At 41.6% G+C, this 24,348-nt stretch overlaps 3 protein-coding genes across 10 annotated transcripts; 1 reads left to right on the forward strand and 2 right to left on the reverse strand.

The window, feature by feature from the left end:
• The first annotated feature begins 3,039 nt into the window (after window positions 1-3,039).
• Window positions 3,040-3,798, forward strand: LOC115755001. Its single transcript, XM_030694226.2, has one exon. It carries the CDS (start codon window positions 3,199-3,201, stop codon window positions 3,619-3,621), a length of 423 nt encoding a protein of 140 aa, XP_030550086.1. The 5' UTR covers window positions 3,040-3,198; the 3' UTR covers window positions 3,622-3,798.
• A 375-nt stretch (window positions 3,799-4,173) lies between these two features.
• LOC115754998 (protein CHROMATIN REMODELING 4) lies at window positions 4,174-16,670 on the reverse strand. 3 transcript variants are annotated; one of them, XM_030694215.2, is made up of 12 exons: window positions 15,950-16,670; window positions 14,494-14,745; window positions 14,115-14,216; window positions 13,174-13,992; window positions 12,671-12,778; window positions 12,548-12,578; window positions 9,831-12,469; window positions 9,088-9,245; window positions 8,150-8,264; window positions 7,329-7,414; window positions 6,605-7,175; window positions 4,174-6,443 (listed from the first exon to the last, which is right to left on the reverse strand). In XM_030694215.2, exons 2-12 carry the CDS (start codon window positions 14,704-14,706, stop codon window positions 4,407-4,409), a joined length of 6,879 nt encoding a protein of 2,292 aa, XP_030550075.2. In that variant the 5' UTR covers window positions 14,707-14,745; window positions 15,950-16,670; the 3' UTR covers window positions 4,174-4,406. The 3 variants fall into 3 exon arrangements, with proteins under 3 accessions (XP_030550075.2, XP_030550077.2, XP_048131674.1); XM_030694217.2 differs by having other exon boundaries at window positions 15,998-16,669; XM_048275717.1 differs by having other exon boundaries at window positions 7,329-7,411; window positions 15,998-16,668.
• Window positions 16,671-18,085: 1,415 nt separating this feature from the next.
• Window positions 18,086-23,745, reverse strand: LOC115754999 (potassium transporter 10-like). 6 transcript variants are annotated; one of them, XM_048275797.1, is made up of 9 exons: window positions 23,026-23,745; window positions 22,241-22,441; window positions 22,078-22,157; window positions 21,388-21,633; window positions 20,798-20,848; window positions 20,424-20,684; window positions 20,126-20,293; window positions 19,522-19,776; window positions 18,086-19,289 (listed from the first exon to the last, which is right to left on the reverse strand). In XM_048275797.1, exons 2-9 carry the CDS (start codon window positions 22,339-22,341, stop codon window positions 18,226-18,228), a joined length of 2,226 nt encoding a protein of 741 aa, XP_048131754.1. In that variant the 5' UTR covers window positions 22,342-22,441; window positions 23,026-23,745; the 3' UTR covers window positions 18,086-18,225. The 6 variants fall into 6 exon arrangements, with proteins under 6 accessions (XP_048131754.1, XP_048131755.1, XP_048131753.1 ...); XM_048275798.1 differs by having other exon boundaries at window positions 22,241-22,447; XM_048275796.1 differs by having other exon boundaries at window positions 22,241-22,371; window positions 22,403-23,745.
• Between the last annotated feature and the right edge of the window lie 603 nt (window positions 23,746-24,348).

Here is a 24,348-nt window from a genome sequence, read left to right on the forward strand (position 1 = left end):
TCCCATCAATTTTCATATCTTATGATCTAGGTCGGAGTCTATTTGACATAAATGGTACATGAATTTTGATCCAATGTGCAGTATGGTCCGTGAACTTTTAATTTTGTTCAGTGTAATACTTGAACTTTTGATGCATGTTCAATTTAGTCCCCGAGCCATATAAAAATGTTCAATATCATCCCCGATTTTAAATTAACGGAAGGGGTGTATTGAACGCAAGGATCACATTGGACACGTACTAAAAGTTTAGATATCACATTGAATATCAAGCTAAAATTCAGGAATTATATTGAGCAAATTAAAAATTGAGGGAGCATAATGCACGTTCAGTCAAAATTCAAAGACCATTTGTGTTATTATTCAATTTATGTTTGGCTGCAAAGATTGCCTGCCACTTATGTTGTCATCATGCGCGACGCCCGATGCCTACCATTTTGAGTTTCGCGTACGACTTTCAGTTCACTCACCTTGGATTCCTTTACAATGGGGGAATTAACTATACATTGCAGAACCGTGTGAAGATTTAGCAACCATGATTTTATATTACAAGCAAGCAGTTGAAACAGTCATTCGAATTATGTTTCTTTTATCTGCACCAACATTATAATTAAGAAACCGGGCGGATCAAAACACAAGCAATAAATCATACTAAGACACTTAGATATATAGGATAACACATTGTTCCGCACGCGTTTCCGAAACCTGATTAGACTTGCTCTGGTCTTGTCGAAGCTAAGGAAGAAAATTATCCTTCCATTGCCACCGTGTACTTGTCGTGGCCGGCCGACCGCGATATCCCTTGAACCTACTCGCAGACGTCTTCCAAGCCTTATCCTTCCTCGGGCCATTTCACACCACCAAGTCGAGCAAGATCTTGGTCAGTCGAGCTCAAACACGAGATATAATCTCACCAGCTTTAATGCAATGTCAACCATGTTTAGGAGTCTTACATTCCTAGTCATAGTTTGTGAATAACATATGGTGCACCTAATGCAAGATGCGTCAGGGACCAACCAAACTCTGTCAGATTTTGGTGCTTGTCAATACATTGTATGTCCAAATGTTGAGGTTGTCTTATCTACTGGAAACAATGTGTCCCTATCTAAATAGGTACAATCATACAAGAGATTGCGACGAACAAACATTGATTGGAGGAGGGTGTAGAGCATCTTCAATTGTTACCTAACAATCATGCATGACATCGGCATCTTCTGCCCACATAATTGGTAGTCAAGAATATTTCTTTACCTACAAATTGTCAAATGTTTGTGATTAGACAAAATGAAAATTATTCCGAATTTCGAAGTGGTATCGGGAGATTATGCCCTTCCATCGAGCGAGATAAGCCATACGCCGGACTCATTCTTCATGGTCAAGGTCATTTTTCTAAGACATCAACTTGAAGAAAAAACTAGCTAGTATCATTATTGTTAGGTGTGAGCACGGTTTCACAGTAGAATCGGAAATTAGAGAATCGGACCGATTTTGGGTTTCAGGGTATACAGAATAGGTTCTAGGTTTCAAAAATTAGAAAGCCTGCTTCGACAGATAGATTTCAAGTTCTAGGTAGGTGGAACCTAGAACGTGAAACTTGAAACCTATAATAAGTTTTTGGATTTCAAGTTCTAGGTAGGTGGAACCTATAATGTGAAACTTGAAACCTATAATAAGTTTTTGTATTTTTCTTGGTATATGTGTTTACGCAATCCCGTAGTATCTATGGTGTCATATGATGAGTGTGTAATCCGAAATCACTAGTCCGAACTTTTATTTCCGACGATATTTATAACGGGAACTTTTTACTTTGTTAATGTTTCATGTTATTAGCGTGTCTAAATATGGGTTATGGTCAATAGATTATAGCAATAAGTTGTATTTATTAAAATTGATGATTCACCGTAATCATTTAATTAATAATACAGGTGGAACATGGGTGTACTCTCGAACCCGTGATAGGGTTAGGTTTCAAGTTTCAGGATATGTAAGGTAGGTTTCAAGTTTCAAAAAATGAAAAAGATTTTCAAATTCTAAGTGGAACCCGTACGGAACCCGGAACCCACTTGGAACCCGAAACCGCTTACCCATAACTATTATAAATGCTACAACTATTGTCTTGCATTACAAGTGAAAATTGTTCAATGAATCATAAACATACTATACTAATACCAATTCAGTCTAATTTTTTTTAATTTTGCTAATTTAGTCCTAAAATTTTACGCGAAATACCAATATAGTTATTGCAGCCAATCTTAGCCAAAAAACATTGTTGTGGCATTGTGCCACATACAGCTGAAAATGACTAGACCACCGTGATGTATTTTTATTATTCGGAATACATACCCAGATTTCGATGGATGTTAATCCGTATGTAGAATTCACTGAGATATATTAAAACCTCCACTAATATATATGCCTAAAGTACACTCTCCGTAAAAAAAATAAAAAATAAAAGATATATTAATCTAACGCAACAAGTTAAGTGAAGTAAAAGGCTGGAAGCTACTAAGGAGACTGTTGTTGACTCCTACGTTTTGACTGAAAAATGGTTTACCACGGCCCTTAAAAGCATCACCACAGGACAACCTCCAAACAGATGCTAATCAGTGATTAATGTCATTAATCATCATTTGGCAAGCCAACCAATCTTTCTTGGACAAGGACCAATCAACCCAGTTCCTAAAGTATGACTCTGGTTTGACTAGGATTAACTTGCCCTCGTGGTCCAACCCTCTCTCATCTTTCTTTAATAGATTTCTTGGTCTTTGGCCTGTCCTGGGGTTAATCAGATAAATTACTCTTGATTAGATCAAGATCCGTACGTTGTTTAATGCCTAAATCACATGTCGATGTTGCAACCGATGTCCAAAACTTCATGCTTTAGGCTTTAGCTGCTGACTATATAGCTCCCTTCTGGCTGGCTTGTAAAAACAAAAGCAATGTTAAAACCCCAGAAAGAAAGAAGAAAAAAAATGCAGCAAGAACTGACCATGTTCAAATCCCGGATAGAAAAATGACGAAAATGATTTGAATATTTATCGAATGAATCGAAAGTTTCACCGACCCTTGACCATGTGGTTGGTATATATTGCACACATTCATTCAGAGACCTTGCTTCTCTCTCCCCATTCATACACACTCTCTCTCTTTCTCGCTTAAGCTTCATAGAAACTGTCAGCAGAGAGAGAGAGAAGGACCAAGATGAGGTTGAAGACAATGTCATCGGCCAAAAGCACCGGAGGTGAAGATAAGAGCGCCGCCACCACGACAACCACCGTGGGCGACGTTTCAGTTTCTAGGAGTACTGCCAATGCTGCGTCTTTATCACTGTCATCCTCACCTTGTGCTGCTAGTACTAGCCCTGTATCGTCGGCGCGGTCGAGCTGTTGTTGCCTCGCCAGGCTTGTGGTGAAGCTGAAGAAGTGGAACAGGATGTTGCTGCGTCACCACAGTAAGAACAGGCACAGCTCGTTCCAGTGCTTGTATGATCCGCTGAGCTATTCTCTCAACTTTGATGGGAGTGGCAAGGGGAGCATGTTGGATCAGGAGGACGAGGACTATTATCGGTTCTACGCTTTTTCATCGAGGTTCGTAATGGCCGGCTCGAGAAGCATCACTGCGTGACCCCGAGACCAGTTGCCACTTCTCGCTTAGTCTAGACTCTCAAAGATCCAAGTTTTGCTTTAATCCTTTCCCCATTTTCATTCCTTTGTTTTCCCGTTTGCGTTTTCTGGCTATGTTAAGTATTTTGACAGTACAATGGTCAATGACTAGTCAGAAAAGAGACTGTTCACCTTGATTTTCCTTTCTATACATGCTTCGGACGGTGAAATGTGCACTGACGGGTCATCGATCGGGATTGCTAATCAGAAGCCGTTTTATACGTTGTAAGATCACTATTGGATGTTCTAACTAAATGGGATACTTGGTTGAATCACCTACGAACAAACTAACTGGGGAAGTTTGACGATCTAGGAGTGATGTAGTGGACGGAGCCACTCAGCAACCACACTCTTGCTTAAACGCCTGCACTAATCCAGCTCTTCCGGTCTCGTTAGAACTACAAACTTACCAGTAACAGTCCGATGAAGAATTCGCCTCATCATTATGCTAATATAGCACCTGCAACATTTGAGTATCATCTTTATGCTAATATAGCACCTGCAACATTTGAGAAGGACGAATGTACGGCGACAAAAACTATATCTTCATTTTCTATAACAAAAGCTTTACACAGAGATGTCCTAATTTCGCTAATCATCCCTATCTTTGTGGTGATCATCACTCACCGTCACTGCTCGAAGTCTACAAGAAAAGAATTCATGCCACCATCTGCAAAAGCACCCTAACACTTCCTGTCCCATGAAAGAATTGTGATTTCCATAGTTTGTCACTCTCCTGCCTTGAACTTATGGATCGTTGTCACTCTCGGGATGATCCGAAACAGTCTCCTCAGACGAGACTTCCTCTGCATCAACATGATCAGGGCGAGGAGGATCCAACCGGGTCTTACCAGAAGAATTCCCATTTTCAGGCTGGTCTGACATCTGGGGATCTCCAAGCCCATCGACAGGATGTGATTGCTGCTCGCCTCCAGCATGATTTGGTTCAGAATGGCCTGCAGGGTCAAGACTGCATTTCATTGGGGACACATCACTTCCAAGGAGATCTGAGCTTTTCGCAGGCAGAAAAGGAGGAAGCTGTTCACCAGGACCAATGCTGGAAGCAACCAACTGAAGTACTTCAGACGATGGGGACAGTTCTGCACTCATTTTCTCTTGAGAAGGTTGATGCATCGCTGAAGATGAGGTGTTATGTGGAGCCTCCTTCCGAGCAAGACCAGGCATTGTGGCCACCGATGGTAGAAATGCATTAAGCTCAGGGACCTGAGGGATAGAACTCGAAGCAGCATCATCACCTAAGAAATTTCGCGGAGGGAGTTGCTTGCTCCCCTGGACTTCTGCCTGGAGTTGCCTGCTCCCTTGGACTTCTGCCTGGATGGGCCTCAATTGATCTGACTTCTTTTTCTTTTTAAGAATGAGTCTTGGATCCTTAGGTCGAGAAGGAGGTGGCCCCGGTATCACAAAAGGAGGAATAGTAGGCTTATCTTCCCCATATAACAGTCTAACTGATTGAGCTATTGCAGATACAGTGGACGGCAGCTCAGGATCTGGTGGTGGTGGAGGTGCAGTCACAGCTTCTCGGAGCCAATGGGGTAAATTTTTCTTCGAAGCACCATCATCTATTACTTCTTTCCCCTTAGAGCGGAAATGATGATTTATAAGCTTATCAGGGTCAGGCAACAACACTGTACTGCTTGATTCACCCCCATAATCATTTCGCAATTCAGGCAACATATTAAGAGGTCTACCCAAGAGACCAGGCAACTTGGAATACGCACTCTGCTCATCATCCCTTGGCTGGAATCTGCTTGAGCCAACCACACCCACACCCACAGAACCCATGTTGCCAGAGCCGAAGCAGTTTGGTACAAATGGCTTCTCAAAAGGCATGTTCAGTGAAGTCACAGGCAAATCAGGAAGCCCACCATAAAAACGGCGCATAAAAGTCTCCCGAAGTTTATCAGGGTTATTATAAGGTAGAAGAGGTGCAAAGTGTTCATTTTGAAGGCTCAATTGATCAGAAGCACCAAAGGGAGGCAAAGGAGGACCGACTTCACCAAAACCTAACTTCATGTCGGTCAAATGCGACTGAAACTTTGGAGGCATAGCAAGTTTACTTCCCTGTAAGGCCCTCGTCATCATCCCATCCGTGAATCCTGGAAATGATGAGGATTTTACAGGTTTCAATGGTCTAGTGGGCTTTGGCATGGGTAGAGATGATCCATCAAAAAGCTTGGCTTGCTCCTCTTCCCATCTCGCCGACAAATCTTCTGGAGTTTTGTTCTTTGAGAACCTCAGCCTATGATCTCTGAGCATGGAATCCCAATTCCCACGTCCATGTCTCCGGACACCAATCCAAAGGAAATCAAGTTCATCCTCGGACCAGCAATCAACTCTGGACCTCTTTCTATGCAGGTTACTAGACCCAGACCCAGTTCTCAACATTATATTTTCAAGCACCTTTCTGTGGTTCTCCGGAATCGATGAAAATGTAGGCATTTGATTCAACCCCAAAGAAGGTGCCATTTCTCTCTCTCGCTGATGACTATATCTAGCCGCATCCTCTGGAGGAAATTTGAAATTTGGCAGTGGGGGAATTGGGGGGAAATCTTGGATAGACTCACGCCCCGCTTCAACCCTACTTCCCAGTGATAAGGTTGGCAAGAAGTCATGTTGTGGAAGTACACCTTTAGCTGGAACTGGGAATCTGGGCATCAGCTTTTCCTCCACGTATTTAGGTGTCATCATCATATCTCGAAAATCAGACAAATTGACCCCAGTGTTTTCCAGCCGACTGGAGTCATGGAGGGGTGCTGGAGGATACTGCAAGCAAACAAGCACTAAAATCATATCCTATGGACAGAAATGGCAAGAAAGACACCAACTAATTTGCATGAATGAGAAGAGGATGCAGGAAGGACAGGAGAGGGGTGAGGGGAGGTTGTATAAGGTAAAAATAGTCCATTGCTCAAAATTTCACTCACAGGATGCAGTTGTGAAACTTCTCCAGGGCCATCTGGCACCTGTGGTTTGTCCAGTGTTGGTTCCATACCCTTCAGATGTGTACCCATTAAATTACCAGAGAATGGAGCTAGGCTGAACGGGAATTCCAGACCAACCGGTCTACTTTGTCTAGCATTTGGCCGCGAAGAATTCCTCCGTGATAACTCGACCCGATTAGCATTTGGTGCATAGAGTCCTAGAACTGGTAACAATTTGTCAGACTCAGAACTTGCATAGACCGTGCCTTCATGTTGGGGGAGCGGAAGTATGTCTGGAGGGCGGCTTAAAGGACTAACAGAAAGATCGGAATAAACATTTGTTTTTTGACTCAGGCACTCAGCTTTTGTACCATCTGATTTGTCATTGTCCAAGTCAATTGCCGAGAAAGTCCCCTTGCTGGTTTGAACAAAACCAGCTACTTCATTACCATTTTGAACATCAGGTGGACATTGAATTGTTGCCTCAGGTCCCGACAGCCGCCCACAGGGCAGAGATTCTTCAATTTGATTCCTTCTAGCAAGGCGTTCTTTTTGTCTAGCACGGAGCTTAGCACTGCATCAAAAGAAATTAGAAGTTTCAATTTTGCCATGCACAACCATCAATGACAAAGCCAAGTAGTAATCAGCATTGACATCCCTATTATCAACTGATTTAGCAGCAGAAAACTTACAGTGAGGAAAAAACATAGAGAATTGTGTCACTTACTATTTTTCCTTAAGAGCGCGTCCAGCAGGCGTATACTCCCGTTCTGGCTCTTGCTCAGGCACCCGTTCCTCTTCGTCACCACTCTGCTTTATGTTTCAAAGGTAAACCGACAAATAATGAAATTATGATGCTATATAAGTGCAAGTCTTTGACAAATAAAAAAAGTTGCAAGTCGATGCATGAAAATCTCAGCCCCATTGAGATCAGAACAAATTTGATTTTATTGCCCACAAATTGTCTAATGGATCGAATAGCTTATTATATACGCAGTCAAAGCCTCAAAAAGAAATTGATTTTATTGCCCACAAATATTTTAAGATGTCTACGCCCACAAAGTAGACATCTTAAAAAGAAATATTAATGGCAAAAAAGAACAATAAACTCTGGAGTTTATCTTCCAGTTAACTATCCGAAGGATGTGTACTGTGATAATAGTTCAAGATCGAGAGAGGAGAGAGAGAGAGAGAGAGAGAGAGAGAACAGATAAAAAGCATACATCTTTACGCAACTAACTTGGAATGCAAAGACTACATGGAGGTTCTATTTATATTCTCATTTCTCACACAATAACGCAAGCATGTCTCTATTTGAGCATAGGAATCGACTTAATATCCCTATGTATCTTATTTGAAATATCTAAACTTGTCTAATAACCATAGATATCTACCTATTACATACATTTAATATGCTAGACATTCCTCAACTTGTCGCATGTGGAAGAATCTTGGCATCATCCTACATTAACTACACATCCTCTTGGATTTAAGATTCTAAAGTTTCCAGCCCTAACGGCATAGGAGAAGGAAGTTCAGATAAAATACCTCGTTGGCGATTTCACTTGGATGTGCGGCAAACGCTTCTCTGTAGGAAACAGCTTTTCTGACACGCTTCCCCCGACCAAGAGCTGCTTCTTCCTCACTTTGATATTTCTCCCATCTACAAAACACAAGTGATCAAGCAATTGGAGCAAGAATCTTGAAAGATGGAGGCCCATATTTTTTGCTTATTTATAGTTACAGAACAGTCGTTTTGATGAGGGATTTATTTCTTCTACCAAAGAAAAGGATAAGCATTAATAATCTAGCATTCAAATAACTAGGGAGTTATTTTCTTCAGAGCAACGAAAAGGGTAACGGCTATCACCTTGGCAATCACCACCCGTTTCAAGCCATTCACATCACCATGACAAAGTTAGTGGCATCACAGAGATAATGCAGTTGCAGAGTGCAAAGATCAGGTTATAATTGACATAATGGGAGTGCAGGACATAATATAAGAAAAAGATTCAAAGTGCAGAAGGTCACAAGAGCATTATAGTTTTTACATCAACAACAATACTTAGTCAAATGCATGACATCCTGGCACTAAAGAATGATCACTTAATCACCGATTACAACTTCACATAGAGTGAGAATAATTAAGTATTCCCAGTAACTGAAGAAATTCAGAAGGATGAAGAAATAAACCATGAGACGAGCAATAGCTGATTAAATGGAGCTCAAAGAAAGTCAAAGACCTCTACAAGCCAAGGGGAAAGATGCCTCAATTTCATTTGTTGCTTTACCTGGTCCAAACGTTTTTGGCTCCCAGATATATACATTCCTTTCTAATCAAAAAGGAAAAAGATATTCTGTCCCAACGAGAAGAAAAAAAAAAAAACTCAATAATCATGCCACCATTCTGCGAAGAATTAGACAATAGAAGAGGCAAGAAAGAACGGGGCAGGAAGGAAAAAAATCGAAAATTAACCCTGTATTACCTCACTCGAAGAAGTCTATCCCATTCATTTTCTTCAGGAACATTAACAACACTATCCTCTTTCTTCACGGAGTTTGCAACACATACATCCTCGCTCAAAACAGGAGGTGATTCCCCTCCCTCGCGCTCTTCCATTAGCTCATCGTTCCATTCAAGGGACTGCTATGGAAACATGGAGAAAATTATCTCAGCATATTACCCAATAGTATTTGAGCGAAAACTCCATTGAATTTATTGAAGTGAAAATACAACAAAAGAGCATGCTGATCGAGACAAACTTCATCAATGCTGTGAACAACCTTCGAATTCAAGCCTGCTTTTTGGACAATCATAGATCTGACAAACTATGTGAGGAGTCATTGCAGATTCTTGATGGAATCATTAATCATCCCCACTTATGTTTTAAATCAAATCACAAACTATGCAATTATGCTCTAAATCAACTCCTTACCTACTAGAAAATTCTCATGACAAATCACTGAGAGATAACCTCTCTCCCCACACAACCCCTCCCCAACCAACCAAAGAAAATAAAAGCCACAAGACCCAAGTTCTGCCCAAAGAGAGAATTGTGCTATTCTCCAAAAAGGTGTCACAACATAAGCTCTCAAACAGGAGAATTTTAATTTACCAGTCATGACTTTCGAATGAAAAAGGTACATAATGAGTTCATAAAAAGTGGCAAACAGCAAGGACATCCACAGAAAAGTAATCAAAACTCAAGCAATTAGCAAAATACCCCACCTTCACTGAACCAAGCATATCATTCACTGCATCTCCTTCAGCGCACTCAGTGGATCCATCCTGAAGATTTGAACGGTCAAGCAATTTAAAAATTGCGTTATCATCCCATACAATCTTGCTGCTACCATCTGCACATTTGTCCTTGTAAACATCTCCTAAACTACCAGCTCTCTTCCTATGCTTATGTTCCGCATCTAACATTGGCTCAGTTTTGCTGTTATCATTGTCTGAAGACTCCTTGCCACCATTGGAAGAATCACCAAAAAGTTCTTCCGTACCCCACCGCAGTATATCTTCCACTTCCTTCTGAGATCCAGATTTGTTTACAAAAAGCTGATCGAGCATCAATTTCTTCTTGGCAAGCTGCAATATACGTTCTTCTACACTAGCTTGAACAACAAGCCTGTATACCAAGAGCCGATTTGACTGTCCAATCCGATGTGCGCGATTCATGGCTTGGATGTCAGCATGAGGATTAAAATCAGAATCATAGATAATTACTGTGTCAGCGGTGGCCAAATTGATTCCCAACCCACAAGAGCGTGTTGATAATAAAAACACAAACCGACTTTTATCTTGGTTAAAGCGAGCAATTGCTGCCTGACGATCTGTGACGGAAACAGAACCATCTACTCTCTCATATGTCTTGGGACCAAACTCAATAGTTAAATAATCCTCAAGGATATCCAGAAGCTTAGTCATCTGTGAGAAAATCAGGACTCGATGACCTTCTTTGAAAAAAGCCTTGAGCATCGAATGCAGAAGAGTCAGTTTGGCTGAAGCTTTAATCCTCATTTCATGGAGGAACTCTACAGAACCAGAATCAGGCTCTGTACCAGGTATTAGATAGGGATGATTACATACTTTTCTTAACTGCATCACAATGTTTAACATTGACTGCTGTGCTACCCCTTTCCCAATATTCCTCAATATCTGGTAGTTCTTTGTTAAAATTGCACGATAGTATTCGGCTTGAATTGATGATAACTCAACAGGGACCACCCGTTCAGTTTTGGGGGGAATGTTCTGCATGGCATCCTTCTTAAGCCTTCTCAACATGTGCGGAGCAACAAGTTTCTTAAGTTCCTCAACTTTTTCTGCAGTTGTGAGGTCATTAAATTTCTCCTCAAATAAGGAAACGGAAGGAAATGAAGTTGGCTGCAAGAAACTCAGCAGGTTGTACATTTCACCTAGATTATTTTGAAGTGGTGTACCAGTCAATAGTACACGATGTTGGAATGAAAATGTATTCAGCAAAGTAAACAGCTTACTACTTGAATTTTTCAGACGATGGCCCTCGTCAACCACAAGTACTTCCCATGGAACACCACGCAAATGAGAAGAATCGGCAATAACCATTTCATAAGTGGTCAACAGTACATTGAATTTGTGGGAAACCGTTTTCCTATTGCCATCAATTGGATCACTGGCATGCCATTCATGTTGACGAATAACTGTTCTTGCTTTTGCAGATCCATGATACTCCACAACATTCAAACCGGGAGCCCACAACGAAAACTCTGAAAGCCAATTGGGCATGGTCGATAGTGGGACCAAAACCAAACACGGCAGAGATGCTTTAAATTCACAATATAGCGATGAAATGAAAGCGCATGCTGATACTGTTTTTCCGAGACCCATCTCATCTGCAAGTATAACATTCTTAGACTTACACCAGCATTTCCGCAACCAATTAAGTGCTTCAAGCTGGTGGGGGAATAGTGAACCGCCCTTAAGTTCATTGGGTTGCTCTGTCAGAGTAATGATCTCACTTGGATGGCCAGTCCTCTCCTTAGTTGAGTCATGCCTAGAAGAATCTTTCTCCAATGCCTGCTGTTCCAGCTGATTGAATACATCAATAAGAATTGAAGATTCTTTCAGAATGGGTTCATCGAGCTTCTCCCATGTGCATTCATCATAAGAAAGCCCAGTCCACTTCACAAAAGCTTCACGAATACCATCTTTGGAAGAACGAAGAGCAATAATACGCTGAGGTTGTTTCCATCTCTCCTCGCAAATGTTAATCACTGACGTACCATATTTTGCCTTATAGTTTTCTAGCTTTCTCCTAGCCAGAATTTTCAGCTGGGATTCAGGTAACCAACTATTATGAATATTAGATTTCCCAACCCACTTAACCAAAAACTCATATGATGGAGCCTCTTGGTCGACAGATGCACATTCAGCCGGTTCAGGCTCCTGATTTATGCTCTCCGGACTGAATCCCGTCCCTGCTTCATCCTGCACCCCGTTGTTGTTTTCTTCAACAGAGACTCGTATTTCTCCTGTCGTAGTAACGTCATCTTTGTCATTACTGTTCAGCTTTATAAAATTAACCGAGTCTGCCAATACTCCATCGTTTGGTCCTTTCTGATCATTTGTTGCCTTGGAAGATTCATCACAATCTTCAAACACATTGGTTTCAGAAGCTAAATGCTTTGTATCACTCTTCGATGAATCCATGCAGGTGCAATTTTTACAGTCCTTGGTCAACGAACTCTCGTGTACATTCAGATTGTGCAGTTTGATATCACTGTCAATGCTAATATCAGCCTGTTTGTCATCAACAAGGTCAGCGCTGTCTCCTGCATCTAAGTGGATTTCGCCGGAAGTACTGTCTCGATGTCTGTCCTGCTTCTCTGGAACAAGCAAACTAACAGAATTAAGGATGTCTACAATACATACAGAAACACGAAACATTGAACTTGCACAATTACCTCTAACACGACAACCCAAAACCCGATCGACCTGAAAAGCAGATGGTGTTAAAATGCATTACAGATGGATTATAAGATCGATCACCACAATCAAACAACAAAATTGGTCAAAAGTAGATTTACCTGCTGAAATTCACCGATGGTGCCGCTTATGCACACCGGTGTATCATTCACATGACGGTCCCTTTTCTTTGGCTTAACTGGTGGGCTTTTCAATTCCCCAGAAAGCTTCTGCGACAAAAAATCAATTTGGAATAAATCATCAAGCCTCAATCTTCATATTCCCTCAACATGAAATCACATCAGAACAGTAGACGAAGACAGTAGAGCCACGATAAAAGCACTTTCCCAGCACCATTGCATGTGAAAACCATCAACATGAAACTAGCAACCAAAAGATATCCAGGGGCTTCCAGATGTCTTTAAGAAACAAACATGCCATGCAAAAGGACCAAACACCAAACTGCGTTCACTCAATATATGGTAAGGGTTCATATCTTAGGATGCAAAGCACCAAGATTGTAAGTCTTATTGATTTGCTAAATGTAATTGAATGCCAGGAAATATCTTATATAAGTTTGTTTGTAATATGTCAGCAATGACAAGGCCAATGTGAAAGGATCTACCTTCTGTTTGGTTGGACCATGTGAACCTTCTTTTCCTCCGTTCTCTTCTATAGCAGACCGAGAACCCCTGTTTACAATTGTTCTCTTTCTTGATTGTGAATTACCTATTCCAGGTTTTGCAGCATTCTTCTTCGATCCATGTCTCTTAAAAGTAGCAATAGTTTGCTTGCAATCATTATTCTTGCTCTTAGAAGTAGCAATAGTTTGCTTTCCATTGTCAGTCCTGCGTTTCTTGTGAATATCATTTTTCTGCACGTGCTTTCTTTTCTTAACTCTCTTTTTACTAGCACCAATTCCAATACCAACTTGACTATCTGGACTGTTGAATCCATCAGAACATTGAGAATTCTTCTCTGAAGCTTCATCATCTTGTTCTGAATTCACCAGCTGAGAATGAGATGAAGCGGGCGCAGAGGGAGAAGTTAACCTTCTGGTTGAATGTGCTTTTGCTGGAGGTACATCTACCTTCTGTTCATCATCATTTTTCTGAGAGGAAGAGATTCCTTCTGTAGAAACCAGGGATGGGCAACCAGGCTTGATGGTGCATGGGTCCTCTCCTGGGGACAGATCTGGTTTACCTTCCAACGGCTGAACTTCTGGGGTTACAACAGACTTCCCTCCACTCAGAGACCTCTTGCTTGGAAAATGGGAGCTACCAAGTATTCGAGATACTTTTTCCGTGCTAGACAATGTCTTGGATCTTGACCCACTAATTTTTGTCCGAGCTCGCCTCAAACTGGAATTGAGATGGCTTATTGGCTCAACTGAATCATTTTTTGAGCAGCACTTAGGACATTGCCATTTCCCCAGTGGAATCCGCTGGAAATGGAAACCACAAAATGAAGACAACTAAATTATCTCAATTCAAGCACGACAAGACAAATGACAGCAACTAACTCATCTAACTCAAGGCAAGACCCCTCAAATAGCTATTGAACTACCTTGAGAGGAGGATCAAGGCACTCGAGATGATAGGTCCGGGGACAGCTATCACAACATAACAAGTCGCCTCCAACATCACAAATAACGCATTCATAGTAATACTGCAAGACAAAATGTTACAAAAACCACCAGTTAGAGAACAGTAGATGGTCCTCAACAAGCCCTTAACATCGAAATGATATGATTCCTCAAAACATCTAGCTGACACAAAAGAGGATAAAATGTTATCCTGCAGACAAAATTTGGTCACTGTTATGATTGAACTAGGGTTCAGTCTAAATATAAAGAAAAAACTAGCAGGTGCATCACAACTAAAACAGCATAGTTACGAATAAACGGAAGTGGCATGTGATGCCAAAGCAATTAACAATACATTACCCCATCATTTCCTTTCTTCTTCGATGAAGACAAATCCGGAGAAATTTCAGATTTTAGCTTGTTCCTGGCAGAAGTCGTAGTCTCCTCCAAAGCTACAGAATTTTGTTCTTTACCATTAACCAAATCCAGTCCACATGGCAGCTTTCTTCGCTTGCGTTTCAAGACCCAGTTGCTGTTACTTATTTCATTCGTCAATGAACAGTCGTCCTTCATCTTCAAAATTCTCCCTCACATTTGCAGCTACCATGTGGCCTAAGCATGTCAGGAATCAGTTGAAAAGATATGTGATACTTCAATGTGGCCAAAATCTTGTAAATGCAGCTGAAGTACATCAGAAAGAAAAGCAAGGTATGCTGTAACAATGCAGGTAGTAATTAGAGATAATGGATCCTAAACCATGATCATGCATTACTCTAGTGTAAGAAACATCAAAAGACACAGCCAAACTGACAGCAATGTATTCGGGGAGGAGAAAAAGGATAAAGGAAATCAAGAGAATTCACAGATTGGATTGAAAGAATGGAGGCATTCAATTTAAAACCAGAAACATAGTGTTCAAAACGTTTTACAAAAACAGGAAAAAGAGTACTCTTTGAGATGAGATGAGATGAGAAGTAGCATCAAATTTACGAACAGGACTAAAACATAGAAATGCATGATAAAATTGCTTCACCAAGAGAACGAAAAGTTATAATCAATCTACTGATAACAAAAGGACGAGCAAAATAGAGTTCCCCGCACAAAAGATACAAATACTGTCATAAGATGGGTGTCCACCCAAGGACAAGTTATTCAGATGAAGACTACAAGAAGATCCATTCATTTCAAAACCAACCATTTCAACCCAAGTCTGCCCATAGAAGATTTTCGTCGTCCCACTTACTCTCAAATATCCATATACAAAAGTTAAAGTTAGATAATCACCAACAAAGCACTTCAGGGTGGGCAACAGCATCATATCTTTGACAGAATCATCAAAAAGTTAGATTGCATCAGGTCCAGTTTGGTAGCGATACAATGCAATCTGTTTCTAGTTAATTCCAAGTTATGACTAAAGGGAGTGGAAGAGTAACACGCTCTCGCAACACCGTGATCAATAAGATTACACAGCAAACCTACCCACAAGCTAGACCTAATCACAAGTACCAGCAGTCATTAAGAATAAACGAAGAATAAACATCACATGGAACGCACAAATCCACCCACCAGATTGAACGAGCACAAGCAACCAAGCCCATTCACACTCAAAACTAAATGCATCACTCCCCACCAACTTCTCACCAACAGACTCCAAAAACCCCAATCGCACAACCACCAGAAATGACACGAACTCCCAACAGAACAGCACACAGAAAACACAATCCACCAGCAATCAAACACAAGAACCCATAAAACAGCAGAAACAAACAAGCAATCTAGACAAAAACAAGGACTTTCACTAACAAAAGATCACAACCTCAAAATGGGCAGTGGCAAGACAGATATCTGAGCTCGAGAACCTCACCAGCGGATCAAAAGACACAGACAACAACAGCCCAGATTGAGAGATGCATGTCCAGATGGACACAGACAGAGAGGTGGTGGGATTGAGAAGATGGGGTGTGCGAGATTTAGGGCATGGAAGCAAAAGAGGGAGGCTGGGATACGAGAAAGAGAGAGAAATGACTTGTGTGGGCACAAACAACGAATAAATAGAGCGAGAGAGAGGGAGAGAGGGAGAGAGGGCGGTGCTTCTAGAGAGAGAAAATAAAGGCGCATACAAATACGGATTCGCCGGGGTCATAGGACGGGGTTACGCTCTGACAAGCATCGAACCCCGCACACGCGCGCGCACCCTCAACGCACCCCCAATTTGTAGTTCCTCGAGTCCTCTCGCTCGAAAGGGACCTCCTTTGCGCTCTCTCTCTCTACCCTCTCTCTCTCTCTTCGTCCAATGCACCTAACCAGTCGGAACGCGCCACGTGGCGGCGCGAGGACTCGCGCTCACCCCTCCACGGCCTCCGCTTCCCCTGCACACCCCTCCGTCTTTTCCCCTCTCCTCCATCCCCCTCCTCCCTCCTCTCTAGAGAGAGACAATGCGGAAGACATAGAGATAGAGAGAGAGAGAGAGAGAGAGAGAGAGAGAGAGATAGGGATAGAGAGAGAAGGTGGGGGGTGTTCATGATGTTCGTAGATGTCGAGTGCCCGCAGGTTCTTGTTGGCCCTTTGCGTGCTCTCCATTGCGCTTCTTGTCTCAGTCTTTTTGCATTCCACAGCCTTTTTTCTTTTTTCCTTTTTCTTTATCTCTCTCTCTCTCTCTCTCTCTCTCCTTTGAAGTAGAGTTTGATTTATATGGATCAAATCTCAAAGTGGTTCCATGGGAATGTTGAATCACCACTCATTAGATTCTTCTCGCTGATTATCATAATCTTCTATATTGTCTTTTCCCCGTATAAATTCCCGCGCACCCTCAACGATATTCTAAAAATACACGTCGGTACCTGTAATCTGAATCTTGACGTTCTATTAATGGAAATGAGCCGGTAAAAAACGTGAGGCGACATCCTACCGTTTATAACGTTTCTAAAGCACGCCAAGAACTCTTGAGACGCAAACATTTTATATACGGTAAATTATTGAAATTTCATTTCTTTAATTGACTATGGAAATTATCGACCGCCTTACTTGTCAACAACATTCTACAAAATGTAAAACTATTATACCGGTAATTTGAATTCGGACATCCTATTTGTGAAACGAGCACCTCACGTGTCAACAGTATTCTATAAATGAAATACTATTATACCGGTAATTTGAATTCGGACATTCTATTTGTGAAACGCACGGGAGAAAATAATCGGCACGCTATGGTACCGTTATAACTCGAAACGAATCTAGAGATTTCTTTCTCTTGTTGCACATCTTTTAAACTGACAAACATTTGGGGGGTATTGCGATGATGACAATATTCAGCAATTACTGCTCACCGGAGGATTTATACATATTTACTTCAAAATGAACTTTTTGATTACCGATCGGCATTAGATGCTAGTGAGTTTCGATGTAATTACTAACTTCGTCGAATATTTCAGTTAATTTCGTAACTATAAAATTGATAATTTCCAATAGCTCCGAGTAAAAATTCAAATGTCAACTCAACATATTGTCAACTCAACATGAGTATATTTTTTCTACATGTGGTGACCGATATCGAAATCTTGGAAATATTTAAAGGAGTTACAGAGTTAGATTCTTTGATTTTCAAAGGGGCTTTTTCCTATTTTTCTTTCAAATGCTTGAAACTCCTCAGATTAAAACCAGCGTGGCAGAGGAGTAAAATTTCTGCAAATGCTTGAATCTCATCATTTTGCTGGCTGCATAAGGCGTTGACTTCTGATACCCAGAATAAAAAGCTTGTATGAGCAGACGACCTGTAAGCAGAGGATTGCATTGGAAAGTTGGTAAAGACAGGTAGATAATGTTGGAATCACAGATGATTACCTCAAACTCATCTAATCTTTGGCAGCTAAAACAGATAGACTCTGTCAAAAAGGTATATCCGTTAGGACAGACGACGCCAAAGAAGAAGGAGAAGAGTCGGCGGGATCGAGAATAATCGAATCCTCGACATCTTGATTAGCGAGGAACTAACTGTCATTAAGAAGATCAGTAACAGTATCGCTAATCATGCAGACTTGACGCATTTCAACCGGGATGATTCACTCAGCACAAAGAAGAACGATAAGGAACAGATCATACATAGAAAACCTGGCCAACATTCAAAAGACTCTCATGAGGGACATTGAATATCACACTGTTCTCTCGGCACATCTTCCTAAGCAATTGGTACACGTAATCTATGATGATCACCTTCAAAAAGTTCGAACCCCGCCGAGCCTTGACTACCGTGTTCCCCAGGATGTGCACGATGCCGGCTGCCCTACAGCTTTTCAAAAATTCTACCTCGTTCAACTCATTCTGGCAATGATTCCCCCGACTAGAAGTTGCAGAGCCCCGCGCACTGATATGCACCGGAGATTCGACGGGCACGATTGACCCCACCGAAGAGATTGTTAGATCCACGATGGAGGAGAGTGTGAGGCTATTCTTGTTGTCGTCATCATTTGTGGGGCACTCATTGGAGTTTGACTGTTGAGTTTGCTGACCAGACAAGCTGATCTCAGATTCCGAACACTCTTCCATTAAATACTCAAGCCGGACAAACAGGTGGAGGCTTTCGAAGAGCTTCTCCTCAAAGTCGTCGTCCTTCTTGTGAAGGTCTTTATAGCCGTATCTCGCCACGCATCGAAACATGTGGAAGTTCTTCGGCCCGATTCGCCGTACAAGGAATCTTTCTTCTTCGGGGACTGTATATACAGGAAGGTACTTCACACAGACGAAAATGACGACTGAATGAATTGCTGGCAAATTGGTGATGAAATGAGAGAAGATAGGAGGCACCCCCCTAGCTAGCTCAGTGTACACAAGCCCTATGCCTGGGACACGGACGAGACCCAAACTGGGGCCTAATCCAAGAATATATGCCATCGAGACTTTACTGTGCATTTCAAACTCATAGCGCTTGACCGAACCGTAATGCCAGACGTACATGATGACAAAGAAGGCTGCCGCAATCGCAAGCGGGACCCACCCTCCTTGATTCACTTTGAACAGCACGGCAGAAAAGTATGTGCCTTCAACAATCAATGACGGCACGGTGAAGATGACCACCAGAGTCCAGTGGCACCGCCACACGAGTATCATGATTAGTATCATGAGGAATGTCGTCACAAGCATGACTACCGCCACAGCTGTACCTGTTGATGAAGAGAACGAAAGTGAGTCATCTTTGGGAAAACTTGAGAAAGCAGTTTCGGTGGAAGAATATGTTCTATCGTCCCCTGCTTCATGTTCGTCGTACTAGTGTTCACCTTTTTCGAAGTTATTGGACAGAGAATCCAGGTCAGACAATTTTAGTAGTAGATGCTTATACTTCAATTAGACCTGAAAAAACAGAAGTAACAAACGACAAAGAATGTCTCAAATTACCAGAAGCATTTCCAATTTGGGTTTGATTTTTAAATCCCGCCGTGACAGCCACGCAGAGAATCATTAGGACCCAATTGATTTCTGGGATATATATCTGCTGAAGGAACTTCCTGGATGTATGAACGACTTTGACTCTTGGGAAACAGCTGAGTGCGAGGGCCTGCTTGATTAATGAAAATGTGGCAGATATTGTTGCCTGACTTGCAACGATGGCGGCTGCTGTTGCAATGAGGAAGACCGGCCAGTATATGCTCTCTGCACAAACAGGCAACTATATAATAGGATGCTCAAATTTAAACAAGTGAAAATATTCATGTTGAATATTGTGTAGGTATTATTTCCACGAAAGCTCGATAAGCGTTGAAAAGTTTGTTGTAAGAATCTTGAAGATGTTCGAATGTATATATACTGATGGGTCAAGGGTGACAGTATTGAGGGTCAAATCAACTAGCCAAGAAAGGGAACTTTCCTTTTAATGCACCTGAATAGTCGACAGCATTTTATTCTCATCCATTCATTATGAATTGTGTTCTTTGTGTGACCAGTTAATTGCCAGCTCTCCTAGAGAATGCGCCATATTACTGAGCTAAAGAATAAAGTAAACCTGGAATTGAGCGGTAGAATACATCGAGCACGTGATCAGGGTTTTTAATGAGATAGGCCGCTTGTCCAGAATAAGCTAAAAGAAGGGAGGGAAACACGACCACAGTAAAAGCGATCTGTATGGCCGACACTGGAAAGTGAGACAGATCGGCAAAAACCGCCTCAGTTCCTGTAAAAGTTCTGCGGTGAGCAACTATTGGAGCCTGAAATCACCAGTTTTGCATGCATTAATGATGCATCTCAATGTCCATACGTTACAACATAACAATTGATATAAAATCAATGGAATAAGACATTACCTGTTATGCTGAGCATTATACCTCCAAGAGATGTCCAGCCATCGATCCCTCCTTTCTTGAAATAGCGAAAGATGTAAATAGGTGAGAAGGCTTTTAGAACATGGGTGTCGTACTTGCAAATGTTAATGATGCCGATGCCACCAATCAGAAGAAACCAAAGAAACACGATTGGAGCACAAAGCCACGAGATTCTGTCTGTACCATGGTGTTGTATGCTGAATAAACCTACCAAAATTATGACAGAAACAAGCACAACAACCTCTGCATAGAACAAACAAAGTGTTAGCAACTTGAGGCCAGAGGGGAAAACGTAAGCTGTGTAGACGGATAATCAACCGTCTGGAAGAGTTCACTTCCAAGAACTTGAATAATACCATCACTCATCTTGGGATGATCTAACTTAATCCCACCGGTAGCTGAGAGAACTGCCAAGTAAGGGAATTTAGAAACATAAGAAGGTTAGCCAGCTACAAAAAAAAAAAATGTAAAGACACAGGGAAAAGAGAAGTTCAACCTCAAACTAATGTAAGGTTAAATTAGTATACTGTTCAGACAGTTCCGAGGATGCGATCAATCACAGAGATTAACCAGAAATATGTTATCAGACAGAACTTGAAAAGGCAAACAATTCCAACTATTAATACTATCCCATGGAAATTGCAACTTTCGATCAACTCAAAACCAGGGTCTGAAGCCTTCAGGCACGTCCTAGTTCCTGACTAGCAGAAGTCCACTCTTTGGCTTTGCTATATGAAATTCAATGAACGATGCTTTTATATGGTCATATATACGACTTTAATAGTTGTTACTTATGGTTGCATTGCCTTGTAGAAACATAGCATTTAGTTGATATCCAGATGAGCTTTTCACATTAATGATAATTAAACACAGGCTAATGCCACATCCAGGAACAGATGCACATAAATAATTAGATCAAAAGGACTCAATTTGTATGGGAAGTTACCTGATATAGCTGGAGTGAGAATCCCATCTCCGATTACCATGCAAGAACCAACAATGACTAGAATGAGGAGGATGTTCTTTCGACACCGTCGCCCCTCTAACCATCTCTTTGTCTTTGCAGCAAATGAATGTTCATCGAATACAGAGCGACTGTAAGTGGTTAGCTCCTCGTCGGTCCGATCTTGGTTGGGAATAGTTTTGATATTCGCATGACGGCAAAGTAAGGAATAAAGAGCAAATGTTCCACCTGCAAATATGGCAAAGGTCTTGAAGGACTCGAGGCTGCTTTAATGATAGCCCTCACACAAAGACGGCGATGACACATAATATCAAAGTGATAGAGGAAATAAACGCAAAAGAGGTTCATAAACAATCATTTTCTAGCATGGTAATAAACTTAGGATTACTCATATCCTAATCTACATGCATCTGCTGAGAGGAACTAAGAAAAAATCACTGATCACTCTGCAACCCTCCTTTTCTCCAAGTAATTCAATTTATATCATGTGGTAATCACAAGAAGTTTATGGGTTTAGTGTATTTACCTTGGCCACAGTCATTGGCTCTTGAAACGATGAAAATGTACTTAATGAGCGGTATGAGTGTTAGGGAATATATTATCACTGATAAAGCTCCGATAACGTCCTCTGGATCGCTAACGCCACGAGGAAAGGTATTGTAGAAAACGTACAAGGGAGAAGTGCCCAAATCTCCGAAGACCACACCGAGGCTCTGGAAGGCAAGCCGTAGCAGCAGTAATGTGGAAATTTTCTGAGGAAGACAAAATCAAATTAGTAAAAAGAACTGATTCATTTACCTACATGCAGTAGTTCATAGGGATAAAACGATCCAACCTTCTCTCTCTCTGTGGTCCGCAGCTTCGCAGCCTCCAGATCCATTGGATTATCAATCTTTTGATCCAAAAACCATACACTATTTTTCTTGTCTGTGACATCGCTAATTTCTTCTCTTGAAACCATTTGCAAGAACCCCCTCTTCACTAAGTATCTTCTCTTGCGTCCCCTTCCGCTGTATAAGGAATCTCCTACCTCATTCTCCGTCGTAAAACAGACACCTCATAAGTGAATGTGAGCATCCATGTCCAAGATCTGGAAAGAGAACAAATGATTGGAGAGTAACAAGGGATGTTTGTAATCAAAACACATCGAGACGTCTTAGAGAAAATGGAGGTATAACAAGAAGATGTGACAGACAATTGTCTTGTCTTATTGGGCACAAGACAAATACTGAAAGACGCAAGGGCTAAGCAGACTTGGCCTTTTTTACTGAACGATATACCAAAAAGTACTATGCTACAATCTAGCACTTATCTGCTACAATCTAGCACTTATCTGCCATACCATTGTACTTCTAAGAACCTCATCTGCGGCAACTAAATCAAGTTTCGGCAAGCCATGCACGTTTTATATAATACGGTTCATGAACATGGTACAGCAGAAATTAAGCAGATTGTCAGTGCTTACTCGCAGAGCACCATTTCAAATTTTCAAAGTAGTGTGATCAACTTCCTGAAGAAGATTGACCTCATCTACCATGTTAGAACCACCCACTGGAAAGATGTTCACATCAGACAGCGACACTTTCAATACTCAAACGCAGGGTGCCAAGGATTTGATACCTGAGATTGCAGGCAGATCAAGGGAGATGCTCCTCCAGCTTCTAACAGGACGAGGACAAAGTTGATAAAGAGACGAGAGAAGAAGAGAATCTGCAATATGTCAAGGCAAAATGTATGCAAACATTGATTCGAAGATTACGTGAACATCAATTCCGATGCATCCGAATTTTGAAAAGGCTTTCAGGCAATTTGGGTTACGAGATTCAAGAAGGGAAAAACTCAACCGCCTCGAACCCGAAAACCCAAAATTTCAAAAAGAAAAAAGCAGGAAAAAAAAAAGGACAAATATCAGATTCTCGAATCAGCAACAGCTTACATCTCCATCTTTGCGCTGCTCAAAGAAAGAGAGAAGAGAGAGAGAGAATCACCGTCTTCTGTCCAGAGAACCAAAATGGGTGCCTGAGTCGCTTGCCAAATATAGCATTCGTCGAAACTCGGGTTCGAACAACTTGCTCGTGTTCAGACCAATGAACTCGTGTTTCCCGATCGCAACTGTCTCAACATGTCCCGGCTAAATATAACCAAGACCCCACCAAGGTAAAACGTCCAAACAGACCAAAGAACTAGAAAGAAGCAATGCAGCAAACCGAGCGTGCTTCAAAAATCGGAACTTGAACAGATTCAGCTCAAATGCAAGAACGAACCGAACGTGGGTGTGTGAGCAACAGTGATCAATCCAGAAGAGAAGAACATGACTGAAACACTCTCTCGCATCATTCGTTTCGTACCTTCCTTATCAGATTCGAGAGGAAAGCAGTGGCGCACGGTCGAGAGAAGGTCGCTGTCGGTGCTGGGAAGTAACCCCCAAGTGCAATGCAAATTGCCTTCGTTGTGCGGGGGGTGAAAAATGATGGGGGTGGCTCTTCCATAATATCATTCATCCCCTTGCCGCTCGGGGAGATGGACGGAGACCGTCCGATCTCAGCCTTCAGAGGCGATCGTGACCGTCCAACCTCCCTACGCCCAGAGACAGGACACGACGTATGAACGTGAACCCAATATTCCCCCCGTTCGCACGAGCTTTTCAAAGGAAGGACGCCAAAGTTCGGTCCATTTTAGTGCCTTTTTATTTTACGAATTTAGAAAAATAAACGATTATTTTGAAATAATTAGTCAATAAAATTTAATTTGATAACAATTTATATGTATATATTTTCGTGAGTGATAGAAATAATTTACGTTTATTGACTTTCGTAAGCGATACAAGTAATAAAGTTTAAAAAAATTGGAGCGAGTTTTCGAGTATTTATCCTGTGGCAATAAGTTCGAGTGCGGTCAAAGTTTCGAACTACCCATCACATCGATCCAACAACTTTTTGGGCT

Source organism: Rhodamnia argentea, chromosome 3 (genome assembly GCF_020921035.1).
Source record: "Rhodamnia argentea isolate NSW1041297 chromosome 3, ASM2092103v1, whole genome shotgun sequence".
In the NCBI taxonomy this organism is placed as follows: Eukaryota; Viridiplantae; Streptophyta; class Magnoliopsida; order Myrtales; family Myrtaceae; genus Rhodamnia; species Rhodamnia argentea.

What these genes read in the sequence shown, in the direction of transcription:
- LOC115755001 (XM_030694226.2), top strand. Translation starts at nt 3,199, where the DNA reads ATGAGGTTGAAGACAATGTCATCGGCCAAAAGCACCGGAGGTGAAGAT.
- LOC115754998 (XM_030694215.2), bottom strand. Translation starts at nt 14,706, where the DNA reads ATGAAGGACGACTGTTCATTGACGAATGAAATAAGTAACAGCAACTGG. An exon ending in GCCTTGATCCTCCTCTCAAG is followed by an intron (nt 13,993 to 14,114) that starts GTAGTTCAATAG and finishes TTCCATTTCCAG; the next exon opens with CGGATTCCACTGGGGAAATG. An exon ending in CGCGCTCTTAAGGAAAAATA is followed by an intron (nt 7,176 to 7,328) that starts GTAAGTGACACA and finishes CTTTTGATGCAG; the next exon opens with TGCTAAGCTCCGTGCTAGAC.
- LOC115754999 (XM_048275799.1), bottom strand. Translation starts at nt 22,366, where the DNA reads ATGGTTTCAAGAGAAGAAATTAGCGATGTCACAGACAAGAAAAATAGT. An exon ending in TCATCCCAAGATGAGTGATG is followed by an intron (nt 20,685 to 20,797) that starts GTATTATTCAAG and finishes TGTTCTATGCAG; the next exon opens with AGGTTGTTGTGCTTGTTTCT. An exon ending in ATTCTACCGCTCAATTCCAG is followed by an intron (nt 19,777 to 20,125) that starts GTTTACTTTATT and finishes CTGTTTGTGCAG; the next exon opens with AGAGCATATACTGGCCGGTC.